The sequence below is a fragment of the Dipodomys merriami genome, unplaced genomic scaffold, assembly GCF_024711535.1.
Source record: "Dipodomys merriami isolate MVZ:Mamm:240054 unplaced genomic scaffold, mDipMer1.0.p SCAF_12, whole genome shotgun sequence".
Taxonomy (NCBI): Eukaryota; Metazoa; Chordata; class Mammalia; order Rodentia; family Heteromyidae; genus Dipodomys; species Dipodomys merriami.
In genome coordinates, this window is record NW_027202493.1 from 30,899,363 (window position 1) to 30,919,715 (window position 20,353).

Below are 20,353 nucleotides of genomic sequence, written 5' to 3' on the forward strand. Positions count from 1 at the left end.
AATCTCACAGTTCAATGTCAGGGTTTTAAAGGCAAATTCATAAAGCACTTCATTAGGAAAATCATATGCCTTGGTGATGTTTTAAGAGACCCTTTATTCAAATTTGGAAATTGAGCACCTGTTTTCAGTGGTTTCTGCCAGAATAAATAAAATACTGTTGGACTATCATGGAGATTGTATGTGTGGGTGTCTCTCAGGTATTCCTAAAAGTGAGAGAGGTTTTATATGCTTGTACTTTCAAAGAATAAAAAAGACATCAAAGATTTATGAATATGAAGGCAATGGTAATGCTCAGCAACAGCATATAACTCCTTGCTGCTGTACATGTAAGTATCTACTTATTGTGAGATTAGTATCTGAACATAAAAAGAATATTCCTCAGAAAGTACTTGTCATCACAGAGTCTACCCTGAGAAGATTCTGCACTGATACATGGCACTCATCTTTTACAAATGAAAAGACTTTTTATGCATTTTATATTTGCTAACTATTCAAAATTTTACTCCTCTAGAACTGTAGCCCATTTTCTTCTGAACTTTAGACCAGATTACTGTTTCGCATTTGTTCCTAGGACCATAAGCACCATGCCCCTCAATGTCTCATATTCCCTGACAACCACGAGTGTAAACTAATTGATGTTTTCAGAGCTGTTTTACCAACTTTTTCACAGTATTGATACACAAACAACAGCAGAAGGCAGAAAAGCTACCTTTCAACTCTTCAGCAGATGTTGCTGACTTTCTAAACAGAGAAACAGGGAATGCGTTTTGTAACATTTGTCTAGTTCATACTACTTACTAGTGTTTAGTTTGATACTGTATTTCACAGTTTCATACTGAAACTTAAAATCTACACAATTCCAAGAGTAACACTCAATAAATCTGAGACATAAACATTGCTTGTCTCTTGGTCTAGTGCAATATCTGATAGAATACTAACACTAAAACATTTTTGTCGACTGTCACTGCAGGATCTTTATATGTGCTTTAGTGTTAGTGCTGTATGGTATAAGATAGAAATGCACTACCATTCTTCATCTCGTTTACAACCTTTTTCCCATTGATAATATCTTGCAACTTGGAATAGTTGTAAAACTCGTGCAAACTGATTTGTGAGCTTACAGAAACTTTCCCTTAATGTATATTTAGAGAATATTTGTATGAAATTGAAAACTGAGCTTCATTATTATCATTTGTGAAATCATTTAAAATATTTCTGCAATCTTAGAGATTTATAGACACATTCAGTCATGCGAAGAGTCTAGGAATTTTTATGGTCCTATGAATTTTTATAGAAATGGCTTTGTTATTGCTTCAATATGTATTTTTGCATTTTCTATCACTCATTTAAATGTATGGATATAATAAGCATACCATCTATGAAATATTTATACTTAGTACCCTTTTTTAGTACATATATATATAGTACATATAGAGCACATATATACCCATAGCTACAGATTGTATATATAATTTTCCTTCTTTCTAAACTTAGCATACAATATTATTGATTCCAAAGTAAAACAGTCCTAAAAATGCTGATAGGAGAAAGTATTTCCAGGGAATTATTAAGAGGAGCAAACTGAAATTAAATATAATATGCTAGTGCTTCCTTAAGAAGACAAAGCAAATGTGTACAAATTTATGAAAAATACAAATATTTATCAAATTACTATAACCACAAAGGTGACCTAAAATAGAACTTAAGCACTTCTAAATCTGATACTATATTCATTGGATAAACATTACAAATAAATAGGAACGTTTGTTTAGTACATATATCAGAATCAGGAAATCCTTCTGAAGCTATGATTTTTATGACTCCATATTATCATTGTAATTTCAACCCCAGCACTGAAACTCATATTTTTGTTCTTGGAAATGTTGGTCTTGTTGACATGAATGTTCTGATTCCTTGGAAGGAGGCCTGAGACCTTACATTCTAGCAGGCTCCAAGTTGTACCACAACTTGAATGAGTAGTGTTTTCCATGCTATGTAAAATAAATGAGGTTGAATTTCTCTGGAGATGGTGACATTACCATCTTAGGAAGACAGCTCAAGTGTCTGCTTTTGCCCTCTAGATAAATAACTGAGAATAATAACCTCTGTGAAACACAAATGTTAGCTATTTACCTTTCTTGACCCCCCACAAAAATAAAAGGTGGAAACAAACACAGGCAGGAATATGTAGGTGTGTAAGTGCCTCTGTGTGTGTGTGTGTGTGTGTGTGTGTGTGTGTGTGTGTGTGTGTGTGTGTGTACACACGTCTTGGCAGAGCCTCCATGTGTACATTACACTAAGAAAGTATGTCAGCAGCTCTCATGTGACCATCCTCAATTTTGACTTGCATTCATCGAAAGCATACAAAGTTTAGGGAATTGTCAGGTTCAAATATGCTCTATCTGTGAGGTTAAGCTGCAGCTTATTTCACACATTTCAACAGTTTCCATGTGGGTGCTGTTAAGGTTGCCTGGAATTTGGAGATAAGCCTAGGATTAGTCCTGCTTTAAAGTCATCATGAAACCTTGTTATAGGCCTCAAGTTAAGTTGTTTAATGTATTTCTAAGAGCTTACTGGGGCGGCGGGGGGGTGGGGGGAGTCACACATTAACTTTGGTAAGCTTCTAATAGCAAAAACACAGTGGTGGTTGTTGTGAACTTACCTGCAGGCTTATACTTTCATGTTTTTTAAGAGATGGTAGGCTTATTTTCTAGGGAAAAACTATATTGTGTTTACCAAAATTGTTTTAGGAAAAAAAATCCTTAAAATTTTAGAGACCTCAGTCAATCTTATTAAGGAAGACTTTTCAGAAGTCAGTTGATAATAATTTGTATGATTCTATAATTACAAAATATGTTAATAATTTGCTTAATGCCATAATTTGCAACTTATTATATTTTTAATATGTTTAGAAGTAGGGAGTCTGAATGCTATCATACTTGTGTTATTACGGCTAAATTATTTGCTTTCTTTCTGTCTTTTTTTTTGTCTTGTGTAGCTATTTTATTGACCTAGAGGACATAAAATATAGAGCAGAAAATCTGATTAAGTATTGTCAAAATGTTATTGCTTTTGCCTGAAGTATATTGCAAAATATCTGGAAGAGGTAGAGTATAAAGTTGCTGTTATTTACTGAACAGAATTTGGATTGGAATATATTCCTAAAAATAAATTCAAAGTATACCACTGTAGAAATAATTTTATAAAGAAATTCTAGAGATGGCCTCTATTGTTCTGTTGTTTAAATTTTCCTATTTTGATTAGTGTGTTCTTTTAAAGAGCTGGCAAAAGCACTTTATGCATCACAGGTTATGATTTTCTGGATTTATCAAAAAAGTATAATTTACCTACAGCATTAGCAGCCCAAAGTGTATAGATATGTCCAAGTTTAGAGAATAGTTTCTTTTTCTTCGAGGCATGTAAAGGAAAGATGGTATAGAACATTTTGTTTTCTCTTGTGATACTGAGAATAATTTTGTAAAAGATTCTGTTAAACACACAGCTAAGGCTACTAATATACGTTAAGTAGATAATATGATACTTTGCTCATTAACTTAGTAAAATTTTATTTTATTTCAAAGTTTGTTGTAATTTGTCAGTCATATGGGCATTTTAAATACTCCTAACTTTCCAAATGTATTATGAATTACCATGATTAGGCATAGTGTGTCCTATAATTGACCTGATTATTTCTGGAGATGGAAGGATGGATTGCTGGACAGACAGATAAATATTTGAATGGAGAGAATGACAACTCTGAAGGTACATGGATACAGATACATTTTAGATAGATAGATAGATAGATAGATAGATAGATAGATAGATAGATAGATATCCATATGAAGTAGATTTGATGACATTCAAAAGATTTCACAGAAGTATGGTAATTATAGTAATGAGGACTTTGTAGAAATCAAAATATAAGAGCAGTTCCTCATCTCCTAAGCCATGCACAATATCTTCACCATCTATGATGGCCTTCCTTCTTAACTTCTGCATAAGAAGTCACTTCTTTTCTTTCTTGCTATTGTCTCTAACATATTTATAAGATATTTCTTTGTTGCTTTGTATGTCCTTCCTCCATGGTATAACCAGTTTTCAAGTATTTGATGTTGGTATAATTTGTGGAGGGGAAGGTGGACCCATTTCAACAATGAGATGTACAAGACCTTTTGTCGAAAAACGAACTTTACAGCTTTGGCATGGGGGGGGCGGAGAAAGGAGAGGGGATGGAGCTTGGGGGAGATGGGAAAGGATGGGAAGGGGAAATAAAGGAGGAGGCAACAATGCTTGCTAAGAAATGTACTCATTACCTTGCCCATGTAATTGTAATCCTCTGTATGGTATTTTCACAATAAAAAAATAATTAAAAAAAGAAGTCACTTCATTATTTCCCTTCTGATAAAAAAAGGCTGACTCTGAAAAGGTAGTTTCCCGATGTTGCACAATTACTAGTAAATACTGGGACTGACGGTGGTCATTTTGTTAATTTTTGATATCTCCCATAATTCAGAAAGCTAGAGTGATTGATACTCCTTAAATTCATATAAGACCTAGTAGACACTAATTTTATCATTTTATTTCTTTCAAAATTTACTTTTGCATTTTATTATGAACTAACAATTTCAATTTCATTTCTATTCTAGGAATAGAATACCTAGGTGAAAATTTTACTCAAGATTAAAATTGTGATAATTTCTAAAAATTTTTGATAGGAAAGACAAAAATAATCAATATAAAATTAATACTTTTTTTGTTTTGACTCACTTTGCTAATACCGATTAAATTAAAAGCCCACTTACTTCCAAGGTAATGTTACATATTACAAGACTTTATTTCAAATGCTACCATATTAAAGATGACAATGAATTAAAGTGAAGAAAAAGTTGGTGTTACTATTTTCTCCCCCTTTATAAGAAAATGCCCTTGAGTCTTTTTCAGCAAATAACATTCCACAAACAAGAATTATTTTGGAAACCCAATGTTTCTCATTATACTACTCCTGGGTGAAAATTCTGCTATTAAAAGATAGTTTACCAAGGCAAAGTTAATTATGTAGAAATTTTTTCAAAGATACACTGCTTTATTTCTCCTGGAAGCAGTCACCCAAAAAGAACATCCACTTGGTGAGCTTTACCTTCTCTGAGCTTTACCTTCTTTTTAATGTTTTCAAAACCATGGCTACATTTATAAACAGATTTGATGCCTGCTTTTAGCTGAAGAAATAATGAGTGCTTTGAAATATGTCCTCTTGATTATAAGCAAATAAAAATAAACATTCATTTAAATGTATATATTTGCTTCTTTGACAGAATTGCGTTTCTCTGGCTTTCTTCTTGCTAGGCAGGTGCATCACTACTTGAACCACATGCCAGTCCTAAATAGATTACTTAAAACTCTAAGAAGTTCACTTTAAATACCATCTCATTCTCAGTGAGTAAAACATATATGTCTACCTTAGCAACACACATCAAAAGTGTCTTTGAAATTGAACCAAAATGACCAATTTGTTAGTTTACATTCCAGTAGAATAAGATAGAAGGACCTCAGATGTGGCATATAAATTCCATAATCTGTACATGTGAGGTAATGAACACAAACTTTTATAGCTTGCTCATTCCTGCAAAATTCTGGTGTACTATGAAACAATTGATGTTCCCTATGACCATAGTTTTCAGAGATTTTTTCCTTTGTTTTCCCGTAGTCATTTCAAAGTTTCAGATATTTCATTAAGACAATTCTCAGAAGATGAACAGATGGCTAATAAACATATGAAGAAATGTTCAAGCCTTTTCTCACTAAGGAAATACAAATCAAAACTACACTAAAATTCCATCTTATCCCAGTCAAAATGGCAATCCTTAAAGAAACAAACCACAAATTCTAATGAAATTGTGTTTGGTGGGAGAAGCCCTTATCATGGTTGGTGTGACTAAACTAGTACAACCCCTGTGGAAATCCATATAAAACTACTAGACTTATGCTATGACCCGGCCATAGCATGTTTGGGTATATATCTAAAGGAGAATAAATCAATACACTACAGACATACTTTTGTCATGATAACCAAACTGTGGAATTAGCCAACAAACCCAACAACCAATGAGTAGATAAGGAAAATACGGTATAGATACACCATAGAGTATTATTCAGTGATAAAGAAAACAAAATTAAGTCATCTGAAGGAAAATAGGTAGAATTGAGGCCTAAAGGAATGATAGCAATAATAATAATAGCACATAATTATAAAATATGGTAGGCTTGGGGGCAATGGAAGGACAAAGGGTAAAAGAATTAATATGGAAGATAAAGAGAATCACAGTATAGTACGTATGCATTGTATTTATGTATGTGAACATATACAAAAAGACAGCATAATGAAACCAAATGGCTCTGTTTAAAAATTACAGGAGGCAGAAGGAGGTATGAGAATAGAATGGAGGAATCAAGTTGTGGAAGGTGCATCATACACATTTGTGGAATTGTACCAATGAAACCTGTTGATTTTATTAATGTATGTTAATTCAGATATAAAATATCAAAGAGATATCTTGCTGCACATGAAATTTCCAGAACTTTAATTAACCCATATGATGTCAAGATGTACTCTCTTTCGAGACATAAGAATAATATTCAAACAAATTACATTACTGCCACTCTTCCCAACAGATGTAGCATTAAGAGAGAACTATGAAAATTATAGTCACAATGAAACAATATCATTCGGATGGCTTCTCTCTCACTAGTTAGTCACAACAAAAAAGAGAGTTGTGTATAGGTTGTCTTATTTCTGCAATATTGATTTTTGTTTTGATAAAATATGACTTATAAAGAAGGCCAATTCTCAGGGACCATTCTATAAATTTTCCTTGATTTATAAATCAAATGCACTTTATTACAAATTATATACCAAATTATCTAATACACATATATACCAGACTTTTTATAGCCTATCATTATATAGCATATTATAGCATATCAAATAGATATTATAGCATATCATTTGATATTATAAACTAACAAGATTTGTTAAGTAAAACATATGTATTGCACTCTTCACAAAACTGAATTGCAAAGTAAGACAAGTACAGCCTGGAGAAAAAATCATACTGATAAAAACAAAAGTGCAGATATTCTTTTCATAATGAGAATATATTTTAAAGTTCCACATAACATATTCTACCACTCACATATACCTAATATATTTTGTAGTGCTTGTCTTGAAGTTGAATGTAAGTTGAGGCATTTTGCCAACACTGGTGTAATTCACAACAGATAGGTAATGTGAATTTTTGACAGTTTCCCAAATAATGTCAGTAGCATCTCATTAGTTTCTTTTACAATTGACCAACATTTCCATCACAACATAGATAAAACTTGATAATCAGCTGTCAGGTAAAATCAAAGAGAAACTCTCAGCTTTTTTTTCCCTAAGTCCTTAATTATTATGCAGGCGATAACAGCAAGACAAAATGTTAATGGCATCTTACCTCTATCACTGAAGTCATCTACCAGAATGATTTCTGCTATCAGACTCTCTGGGGTTCGGTTAATTATACTGTGTATGGTCCTCAGGAGGGAAGTCCAGCCTTCATTATGAAATGGGATAATGATGCTGGTGTTTGGCAGCCTTTCCAGGTACATCTTGTGCTTACAGCTGGAGATGGGGTGGAAGAAAAAAGGCCATGTTCAATGTAAAACTGTAATATGCCTCACACCTCTGTTCATTAGGTTATCAGACAGCAGTGAGAATGTAACTTTGTTCAATAGTTTTCTAGCTATAGCTTGGGCATTCTCCTAGTTGCTCTCCTCATTCATGGATTCTTTAATCACCTACTTTTACATCCACGGTTAATGAAACAACCACTTTAATTCTTTCTGCATCTAGGGATGTCAAATTCATCAGGATGTTGAAATGTGCTCTTGTTCATGCACATTTTCTCTATGGTTGTCTAATAGAAAATAGGATAACTGATATGATTAAGGATAAATAATATGATTAACATTTATATGGATTTCCTGAAGAGTTTTGAAAATTTAGCTTCTATAATAATTATGCTTAATTAGCCAGCTTTTCATTTTGGAGTATTTCATTAGTTGGACAGTATTTATGGCTCTGTAGGGAAAAAATACCCAGTGCCTTTGAATGAAAAATTTAATCCTAAATGAACATTTACTCTATATAACCACATAGTAAGGTTACTCTAAGCCTCAAATTAAGACATTTTTACATCATTGCAAAACAAATTGTTTAAACAGGGATAAAGGGTGACCCATTACAACAATGAGATGTACAACACTCTATGTCAAAAAACAAACTTTACAATTTAGGTGGGGTTGGGAGGGGGATGGGAGGAAGTGTAGCTGTGGAGAAAGGAGGGAAGGGATGTTAGGGGGGAAACAAAGGAGGAAACAACAATGCTTGACTTTTTTCATTGGGAAGAAATCTGAAAAAAAAAAAGAATTATTCTATCCCTGTGTCAATTATTTAGTCTAAAGTTCTATTATATTCAACAATATTTACCCAACAAGTAGATTTTGATGTTTTCAAAAGCAATGAAAAGATTTAAGAAAACTGTCACAATGAAACCATTATGTAGGCATTAAATTGCTGTAGAAATGTGAAAAGCATTTGGGGAATACCTAAGTGGTACAAGAACATAGGAGATAGATCTGTCAGTAATTTCCAAAGGAATGTTCTGAGACAGATGCTATTACATAAAATGCACAGATCTAGCAAAGAGCAGTAATGTAATTCAGCACACCTGGTTATAATTATGTACATTCTCAATTCTTATGAACAAAGCCAAAGGCCCAAGATAATTGGGTTTTACATTGATCAATATTTAGGATAATTATACTTACCACACTAGCTATCATAACTTACAATGTTTTGGAAATGCAGTTAATAATTTAAAGAAAACGTTTTTAAGCATAAAGGCAAGATTGTGTACATATGAAATGCACATCAATAAATAAGAACTATATTAAAAAGTAATATTATATAAATTACCAACCATCTCATGATTTTCAAAATAAGTTTATACCCAAGTAAATTTCCAATCATTAAGAAAAAGAGACACAAAAGGATTAACTGTATGTGGAAAAACCTTTCTTTCTTAACAATGTTTTCACTAATTTATATTTATGTGAGTAAATACTTGTTGTTATACCCCCCCCACACACACACACAATGTGAAAGAATCCTTTCTACCCATTAATTAAAATATGCTGAAAATCCAAAGGGGAAAACCATGAGCTAAGTCTAGTTCATAACGTTAAAACATTTTCAATGAAAGAGAAAGTAGAAAATAACTGACAGCCCCTCTGTACGGTATTTCCACAATAAAACAACAACAAAAAAGAAAATAACTGACAGGTTAAATTTTAAAATGAAGTGTACATAAAACTATTTTCCTTACATTGAGTAAGATGAGTAGAAAAAAACCTTCATAATCACTCAGTATAATAGTAGACCTGATTGGGGGCTGGGAAGGTGGCTCAGTGGTAGAGTGCTTGCCTTGCATGCATGAGGCCCTGGGTTCGATTCCTCAGCACCACATAAGCAAAAAGAAAAAAGTTGGAAGTGGTGCTGTGGCTCAAGTGGTAGAGCGCTAGCCTTGAGCTGAAGAGCTGAGGGACAGTGCCCAGGCCCAGAGTTCAGGCCCCATGACCGGAACCAAAAAAAAAAAAAAAAATTAGACCTGATTATAGCAAGTGTTTGATAAAAACTGGCTTCCATGATTACTGCTATTGTTGTTTTAATTGCTTATCTTTTACCTGTCAAAAGCCTCTTCCACTCTGGAAGTAGGTAAAGGAATAGGGGAGACAGGAAAGCGTAAGGGCAAATGAGAGACACTTAGGGTACAAAGATAAACACATTATAGTCTCTTCCCTTGAGGGTTCACAAACCAATGGACAGATACACAAAATGATTAGACTCAAATGAGACAAGTGACATAATAGATGGTGTCCAGGCAATGAAAGCCCGAAGGAATTATGACTAAGTTTGTCTGAAAGAATTAGGGAAGGCTTTATAGATGAGTCCTGTGTTGAACACAGATCATGCAGGGTCTTGTAAGTGATTCTAAGGAACAGTGAATAGTTTCAAATATTGTTAATCTTGATGGAGACAGGATCATGTGTACATATTCCTCCAGCAGCAGGGCAGACAAAGAGACTTGGAGAAAAAAAAGATAGAGATTGTAATAGTTCTTCCAAAAACCAAAAATGAATGAGAGCATGGATCTGACTTTCTACTCTTAAGGAAAACTAGCCTCTTTGAAATGTTATTTAATCTGATTGTAATGTTATTACATTACGTTTATGGTGTATGGTAAAAATTGCTGTAATTATACTTCTTTTCACTGTATTCTTCAAATAAGTACTTCCCTAAAAGCAATGTGAACCGCCTCATGGTGGGAGTGTGTGGATTAATATACTGCTCAAGTCGTGGTGGGCAAGCAACCAAAAGAGAGAAAGGGAAGGGGCAGCAGTTTCATTATTCCCAATGGGAGCATGTCCCCAATGACCCAAATTCCTTCTAACTGGTTCTATTGTTGTAAGAGGAATCATCCCAGGAGCCACATTTTAAAATATAGAATACTGCTGTCTTCATTATACAGTTAACAGGCTGCAGGCTGCCCGTAGTTACAAAGGCCTGCAGCTCGCAAAGACACATAACACAGCTAGGAAACATGCTCAAGAGGAAAGAAATGACAAAAAAGAATACCAACAAGCCCATTCAGCTCCAGTGGAGAGCTGAATTGCGATGCCACGATGACTGGAGACGAGACAGGAGACAGGACACAGGACACGATCATGGAGACACAGAGATACACATGGTATGGTGTCCTGTCCAGGCCTAAATAGGTCAGGCAGCAGATCCTCAGGAAATTCCCAGTCCCAGGCACTGGACTGACAGATTCAGTAACCTATCAGCCAAGGGCCTGCCCCTGCCTCCAGGGGTCCAGACACACCCATCACCTGGGAAGCAAGTGATGCACAGGGGCATTTACTTCCCCCAGCATGAAGACATGAGGCCAGACCCTACCAGCCACCGTGTGGCCAATATGGCGCCAGCCAAACCTGACCTCCTTACTTCACTATCTCTTAAAAGTTCCACTCCGTTACAGTAGCACCGCACGCCTTTGGAGAACGTTTAAGATCAAACCATAACCGTTAGAAAACCATTTCTGTCATGTGTACAAAGGAACTAGACACGTTCGGAATGTTGAGAAAACTTCCTTATTTTCCTTTATCCTTTTGTCATTGCAATATTTCTTGAAAACCATTTTGGTTCAGCTACTGTTCTCTGTGGTCTGTTCTCAATAGCCGCAGAATAAAATGTCAGCCTGACATCTGGCTAGTGACAAGTATATTATAGAGCATATCTGTGTAAGTCATTTCTAAGCACCAATTTACATAGTAATTGTTTTAATGTCAGCATATTCAATTTTCAGTGGCTGGTTTTAGTCACTCAGTTGTTTTTTTTTTTTTTCTGTTCTAATCTTGACATGTCAGCTGGGTTTGATAAAGCAGTGATAACTAGCAATTTATTTTGCCTGTGACAGGTCTGTAAAAGTAGTCTGGGTTGCCAAAGTAGATGGCAGTATATTTGAATGGAGGAGATCATCAATATAAACTTTCATTTGTTTATTTGGTTACCTATTTTGTAAGACTATTTTACACATATTAACATTTTACAGGGATAGTATGATTCATAATTTAATGTCATTTATTTTATATATTTACTAAGTATCAAAGGAATTTTGATATCATGATGTGGCACTGTGGCACTGAGTATCATAAAAGATAGCAGAAAGAATATGTTCACTGTGTAGGAGATCAGAGACAGCAGGGACCACAATATGGAGTTGATGCTGGTATTTCATAAGACGGTACGTTCCTTTTTAAAAGGGAGAGTGTTTGTTAATACTTCAAAAAATGTTGTAGTCTTCTACCTTAGTTCTCAAGACTCACAATTGTTCACTGCATTTAATCCATTGCAGTATAGGAAGACTGAATGTGTGAGGTCCACTTGTGAGGACAGTCTAGGATACCCATTAGGAGATAATAGTGGATTTAGCTGAGATTAGAAATGCTGGCATTCAAGACCTATGTTGGGAGTGAATGAACACAGAGAAAATTGATAAACCTTGCTGGATTACATCAACAAAGAAAGCATAAACACAAACAAGAAGGAGTAGCAGGTCCTGAACTGAGCATCAGATAGAAAGGAGCCACATTGCAAAGTGAACTGCAAAGACATGGTGAGAGAAAGCAAGATTTTATTCCTTGAAACAGACAAGAGTACTTTAAAAAATGAGAGTAGGGCCAAAGTGTCCAGTGACACTGTAAAATTTCACAAGATAGATTGTACAATTATTGGACTTCAGCAAGTTGGAAATCATTAGTTACTTTGGCAAGAAAAAATTGATGGCACTATAGTGTCTTGAAGAGTGAGTGGGTTTGAGATGATCAATATATAACTAGACTTTGGGGCTGTGAGCTGGAGGGGAAGAGGGAATAACAGTGAAGTCTACCACTATGGAATATAGGTGAACTTTTTCATAGGTGAAATTTGAGCCATAATAACAAAATATAATTAAATATTTTAAATGTGTGATTAACAGCTAAATTCTCCACTTTTACAGAAAATAGTAAAACAATAATTTTAAAATAACAGTAAAACAATAATTTCCACAGAATTTTTTAGTGAAACTTTTAATAGAAATCTGTGTCCCTGCCATTGACATGCTTGAATCTCACTTCAAAGTGTGAAACACTTATCACTTGTGACAGATACACATTTTCAGATGTGTTTATTACTTTGGCTCATAGGATAAGAAGCAACAGAGAATGCTTTATCTTTTATTAAAAGCAACTTCATGGGCTGGGAAGGTGGCTCAGTGGTAGAGTGCTTTCCTTGTATGTATGAGGCCCTGGATTCAATTCCTCAGCACCACATAAGCAGAAAAAGCCAGAAGTGGTGCTGTGGCTCAAGTGGTAGAGCACTAGCCTTGAGCTGAAGAGCTGAGGGACAGCGCCCAGGCCCCAAGACCGGCAAAAAAAAAAAAAAAAAGAAAAGCAACTGCATTAATGCAGAATTAATGTACTATGCAGCCCAATATTTTACTAATTGAAGGGAGCAATTCAGTATTTCAGTGTATGTACAGAGAGTTGTAACCATCAGCACAATTTTAGAATGAATTTTTTAATTCAAAAGAAAATTATATGTTTTAATTTATATTTTTCCTCCATCCCTCAGAGACTTAAGTAACTGCTATATACTTTCTATTTTTATAGTTTTTCCTACTATGGATATTTATATGAATATAATAAAAATATGTGGGATTTTATAATTATATTTTAGGCTTAACATTTGATTTCCAGATTAATAACATGGCAATTTTTTTTTTAATTTTATTTTATTTGAGAACATACTGTACAGAGGGGTTACAATTACATTGGCAGGATAATGCATACATTTCTTACCAAGCATTGCAGCCTCCTCCTTTGTTTACCCTTCACCTCCCTTCCCAGCCTCCCCCCTCCCCCCCACCCAATCATACCCCCCTCCCCCCCCACTCCGACATTGTAAAGCTTGCTTTGACATGACATTTTGTAATTCTCCTTGTTACAACAGGTCCACCTGAATCCTTAAACGACTTGTTTGTCCCCCTCTCCTCCACATGTTATACTGACATCAAATAAAGTGAAAGTGGGGGTTACACTGTGGGGGAGGGACATACAAAGCAACAAAGAAATAATCTTATAAATGCGTTAGAAACACATGCATGAAAGAAACGAAAACATTAAAATACATATTTAAGGGTTCGTTTACCTAACATCACATTATCTGATCTTTTCCGCTTGACTCATACCTATACTAGATATTGCAAATAAGGGAAACCATGGGACCTATGTTTCTTTGGGCCTGGCTTACTTCACTTAATATAATTTTTTCCAAGCCTTTCCATTTCCTAACAAATGGGGAAATAACATGGCAATTTTTAAAAAGTATATTTTGATTCTTTTTATGACAGGATGCTCTTGGATTTTATGGTTCTACTTGTTAATTCATTAATTAATTACTAGTTATTTGGGAGACTTTTTCTGGAGGGCTATTGAAAACAATAAACATGCATGTGAAAGTTTTGTTCTGTTAATGTCAGGGTTTGAACTGAGTGCTTTGTACTTGCTATGTAGGCACTCTGATTCTTAAGCTATGCCCCCAGACTTAGTTTATGTTTTAGTCCAGATAGAGTCTCATGGATTTTTTTTTTTGGTCTGGGCTGACTGTGAACTGGGAAACTCATCATCTCTTTTTCTCAAATACCTTGGATTGTAGACATGATCCACCATGCCCAGCTCATGTGTAATTTTTTAATGGATGTATGTATTACCTATATGTATTACATGTATTTAGAATATGTTATGAGTAGAAATGTTGGTTGATGTGGTCTGTCTTGCTTAATATAATTTTTTCCAAGTCCTTCCATTTCCTTATGTGGTACAATATTCTTTCTAAATAGAATTCCACTGTATGTGTGTGTGTGTGCATGTGCACGCACGTGTGTATGTGTGTGTGTGCATGTGCACGCACGTGTGTATGTGTGTGTGTGTATGTGTGTGTATCACACTTTCTTGATCCATTCATCCATTGAAGGGCATCTATATCCTGGATATCGTAAATAATGCTTCAGTGAATATGGTTGTGCTGGTAGCTTTAGTGTGGCCTTGTTTGTGCTCTATTAGATAAATGCCCAGGAATGGAATTTCTGGGTCATAGGGTAGCTCTATGAAATAAGCCAGACTCAGAGAAACATAATTTGCATTTTCCCACATTTGTGGTAACAAAGAAGTGCCTATAAATCTACAAGTAAACACACTGGGTGGTAAGCAAGGGGTTACAAATGAATTAATGCAGTGTAATAGACTATGGAGAGTGGAAATAGTACAATTCTTTAAAAAAGACTAAGCCAAAGCCCATAAAATAAGTACCAGAAAATGGGTACTCGCAGGAAGGGAAAGTGGAACCAAGGGGTGAAGGGTAGAACAATGAAAAAGGCAGGGGGGGAAATGCAGAAAAGAATTTCTTGTATATATCAAAGAATTGGGAAGTAAAAGGGAAAGGGTAGGTTGAATGGGGGAAAGATATTGAAATGGGGATCCAGATCAAGATGCATTGTACATGTAAACTGCTTTGTTAAATGGTAAAAAAAAATCAATATATAACCTAAAATTAAGGTAAGCAAGAGGAGAGGTAGTTGGGAGGGGTGGGTGGGAATGTTGAAAGGGGTAACCTTGATCAACATGCACTGTATTCATAAACTGCTTCAGTGAATGGCAGCCCCTTTGTACAACTACTATAAAGATAATAAAACTATTAAAACAAGATCACCTGTATCTTGATTTAAAAAATGGTTCGTAAATAGTCCAGATTTTCATCAAAAACATATAAAATAAAACTTATTTTTGTATGTTGATCTTGTATCTTGCCATTCTGAACTTCAATTACTCTTTAATGGATTCCTTAAGAATTTTTGTGGAAAAAAGTGATGATATATATTAAATTAATAGAGACAGTTGACTCTCTTTCTTCCCATTTGGAAGCCATTTATTCATTTTTATTTATTGCTGGATTTCCTAGAAAATATGAGAGAAGACATGCTTTGATTCTATTGATCTTAGAGGAGAATCTACCAGTCTTTAATGAATTATGGTACTTACTCTGGGTAGTTGGTAGACACCACCATTCATAGATCTCCCCACTCCTCAGTTATACTAACATAATTCTTCCAATAATTACATTAAAGCTGAATGATGGGGTCTAGTTGGAAGAAGGATGTCCTAGGGACATGCCATGGAAAGATGTATCTTGTCCCTTGTCCCTTCTGTTTCCTCTCTCCATTTTATAAGGGGAGCTGTTTTCTTCACATACTAGTTGTCATGATGTTTGAGCCCTAACTTAGATCCACAACACTGGAAGAGGCCAACTATGGCCTGACATCTCTCAAACTGTGAACAAAAATTATGCCCTTCCCATGAGTTGTTTATCTTAAGTAATTTGTCACAGAAACAAACCATTGACCAATGCAAGGGCTCAGAAACAAGCCCACACAGCCATCTGAGACTGGAGAAAGTTCCTAGAAACGTACATGTTAGAAAGAAACACTAGTTCACAAATGCTGTTGAAAACACTGCTATCAACATGGGAAAAACCTGTATCTTGAGCTGGTATTAAGTTGAAAATGAACTTTACAACTTCGGCAGGGGGCGGGTGGGGGGAAGGAGGAATGGGGGGGGCTTAGTTGTGGAGGTGGGAGGGAAGGGATGGTAGGGGATGGTAGGTAGGGGAAAAACAAAGAAAGAGGAACAATGCTCAATAGGAAATGTACTCATTACCTTGCTCATGTAACTGTAACCCCTTTGTACAGCATTTTTACCATAAAAAATAGAGAAATAACAAAATGGATTAAAGAAAATAATGGGGAATCTGCAATTCTGATTTTTGTCCTTAAAGACTACTTTTATTTCCTCCCTCCCTCCTGTCCTCCCTCCCTTACTCCTTCCTTCCTTCCTTTCTTTCTGTCTCTCTCCCTCCCTTCCTTCCCTCCTTCCCTTCCCTTCCCTTTCTTTCTTCCTTCCTTCCTTCCTTCCTTCCTTCCTTCCTTCCTTCCTTCCTTCCTTCCTTCCTTCCTTCCTTCCTCTCTCTTTCTCTCTCTCTTTCTCTCTCTCTTTCTCTCTTTTCTCTCTCTCTGTCTCTCTGTCTCTGTCTCTGTCTCTGTCTCTCTTTCTCTGTCTCTCTCTTTCTCTGTCTCTGTCTGTCTGTCTGTCTCTGTCTGTCTGTCTGTCTGTCTGTCTCTGTCTCTGTCTCTGTCTCTGTCTCTGTCTCTGTCTCTGTCTCTGTCTCTGTCTCTGTCTCTGTCTCTGTCTCTCTCTCTCTCTCTCTCTCTCTCTCTCTCTCTCTCTCTCTTTGTTGCCCATCCTAGAGCTTGTGTAGTGGGCCTGTGTGCTGTCCCTGAGCTTCTTTTGCTCAAGGCGAGCACTCTACCATTTGAGCCACCATGCTACTTCTGGCTTTTTTTGAGTAGTTTATTGGAGATAAAAGTCTCACAGAGTTCCTGTCCAGTCTGGCTTCAAACCACAATCCTCAGCTCTCAGCCTCCTGAGTAGCTAGGATTACAGGCATGAACCACCAGTGCCAGATCATAAAGACTATTTTGAAAGGCTTACATTTATTTCTAAAATTGTTTTCACCCACTTCTTTGGATTTCAAGTCAGTAATTTCCTTCCAGAAATGTTCTGCTTTATGCCAGGAATGGATCTGGGTGATGTATCTTTAGGAATTCAAGTGTCTATCATATTATATATATATAGATATAGATATAGATAGATATAGATATATCTATAATATATCTATCTATATATAATAAACAGTTGTCAAAGTACTACATCAAATTGGGTAAAGTCATGCTTATTGTTGAAAATACTCATTTAATATTCTATGTGTATGTGATGTGTGTGTGTGTATGAGAGAGAGAGAGAGAGAGAGAGAGAGAGAGAGAGAGAGAGAGAGAGAGAGAGAGAGAGAGAGAGAGAGAGAGAGAGAGAGAGAGAGAGAATCCTCAGGGCTTCCTGCTCCCTTTCCACTCATTTGCTCACAGTTGATGCTTTACTACTTGATCTAACTTCTTGTTCTAGCTTTTTTTTTTTCTGATTACTTGGCAATGGAATCTCTTGGACTTTTCTGCCTCAAATGTCTTTGAACCACAATCATCAGATCTCAGCTTTCTGAGTGAGCCACCTATGTCAAGAATTTGGGGAGGGGAAGGGGAAAAACAAATCGTTTAAATAAGGATACTGGTGGATCCATTGCAACAATGAGATGTACAAGACCTTATGTCGAAAAATTAACTTTACAACTTTGGTGTGCGGGGGGCAAGGGGAGAGGGGAGAGGGGAAGGGATGGGAGGGGGAACAAAAGAGGAGACCACAATGCTTGATAAGAAATGTACTCATTACCTTGCCCATGTAATTGTAACCCCTCTGTATAGTATTTTCACAATAAAAAAACATGCTAATCATGATAAATGCATATTTGATGAAAATTTAAAAATTCACTGAGAAAAATATTTTAATGCAATGAAATATGATAATGTGAAAAGAATATTTGAGAATGAAATTAATAGTTTTAAATTTTGCATTTTTAAATATTAAAATCAAGAAACTTTATAGATGAGATATACTTAAGTGGTTTCTTCTATAATACCTGAAACTGCACACTGATGATTCAATCAATCATTTCATGATTATATTCAAAAGTAACCTGTACATATCTCTCTTTTCAGTTAAATAATCATTAAATTGGCCACCACATTTATGAAAGACACTTTTTCGCTGTAATCTAACCTCTAATCCATTCTGTAACAATACTTGAAGATTACATAGCTCACTAGTTTGAAAATAAACATCTAGCACTCTCTTCAGAATGGTAGAATTTCTTGAGACTCATATTCCTGATTAACTGTAAGCTACACTCTTATCATGACACTTAACTTTGGTAAATTTCTGTCAATGGATGTAAAACAAAAAAGGAGTGAATTTAGATTTACTGTTGCTAGATTAATATGCAAAAAATTCCAATCACTTCCTCTCCTTCCTTCCTTCCTTCCTTCCTTCCTTCCTTCCTTCCTTCCTTCCTTCCTTCCTTCCTTCCTTCTTTCTTTTCCTTTCTCTCTTTTTTCCGTCTTTGCTTTTCTTCCTGACAGGATCTGACCATGTAGCACAGTCTGGCTTCTATCATCATCCTCTCTGGTGCTGAGATTAGAGACAGGTACTTCTATATCTGATGGTATCCATTTTCTTTAAAGAAGTAAATCTATTTCTCAAATTTAATGCTAACTCTCCAGTTTATTTTTTCTTATCATAAGGTTATAGAATATGAAATTTGAAAACCAATAAATGTGGTTTTGAAGCAGGAAATTTATTTCTAGAGGGTTTATTATTTTCTGCCTGTGAAGAACTTTCATATTGCCATTCTTTAAACCTGAGGTTCCCAGACTTGTCCTCATTTGACTTTTCAAGGAGTCAGCTTTCTGATCCATCATTTCCTTCAAGGGCTAAATGCCTGACAGCTCTTAAACTGCTATCTCTTCTAGGAGGATTTTCATTTCAACAGTGATAAATCTTTTATTTATAGTGATAAAAAACTTCCAAATCTTTGAAGTTGTCATCAAAATATAAGGTTATATGCTAGTTTTTCGTTGTTTCCATTTCATTGTAAATTTTTCTCTAGGCTCTTAAAATCACATTTGCATTCTAATGTCTATACAATTGTTCATAAGCCACCAAAATATTGAAAACACTCATTGCATAACAGTTTTGGAAGAACCAGTTTATATATTATTTGTAACCCTTTCTCTTTGCAACTTGCTGCTTATTATTTTGGTTTTTGTATTTTTCTATTTACTTCATCAGAAATCCCCTGGTATGGAAAATAGTTGATCTTAAAGTATACATCTTCCAATTCCTTCTGGGGCAGTGTTATCACCTAAGTAGAATAAACACTCACACAGGACTTGGGTTATAAATAATTCTGGTTCTGAATTCACTTGCAAATTTTATTAATAAAATATTTAATCAATTTCACAACATATCATAAAAACATGAAAGAAAACCAATCCACCAGTATCAATCCTATTTTGATGAAGTTTTTGAGACTGAGCCATTTTTAAGACATTCTTGCATGTTTTTGGATGGTTAAACTCAAACATTTCTAGTAAGTTTTAGCATTAAATAGACAAGAGTCAAACAGTTAAATAACATTTTTCTACACCAGATACAATTACAACAAATGTTTTAAGCATATTTAGAGAAAATTAGTGAAATGAATATGAACATATAATTATGATATCTGATAAACAAAGATGAACACAATTTTAATTGTATATTGAAATTTTAATTTTGGGAATAGAATACACTTTTCTTATAATCTTCATCTCTATGCTATAAATGGAAAAGTAGAAAAGGAACCAGGAAGATCAGCTCATTATCACCCATTGTCATCAAAAGACAAGAAATAAATGAATAATTTTTTATGTGTATGCCATTCCTGGGGTTTGGACTTAGGGCCTAGGTGCTGTCTCTGAGAGGTTTATTACTCAAGGCTAGTGCTGTATCAATTGAGCCACAGGTCCACTTCTGGTTTTCGAATGGCTAGTTGAAAATGAGTCTCATTTGGAATTGAACTGTGATCCTCTGATGTCAGTCTCCTGAGTAGCTAGGATTACAGTGAGACCTTGATGTCCAACTTCAACTGAGTTAATTTTGCTACAACTGATTTGGC

General features: G+C 35.2%; 1 protein-coding gene across 1 annotated transcript in view; it reads right to left on the bottom strand.

The window, feature by feature from the left end:
* The window catches only part of Galntl6 (polypeptide N-acetylgalactosaminyltransferase like 6), an 847,322-nt gene that overhangs the window by 484,192 nt on the left and 342,777 nt on the right, over window positions 1-20,353 (bottom strand). The window contains exon 5 of the mRNA XM_070016476.1: window positions 7,491-7,657. Coding sequence (XP_069872577.1) covers window positions 7,491-7,657 — 167 coding nt within the window. The remainder of the gene's footprint in view (window positions 1-7,490; window positions 7,658-20,353) is intronic.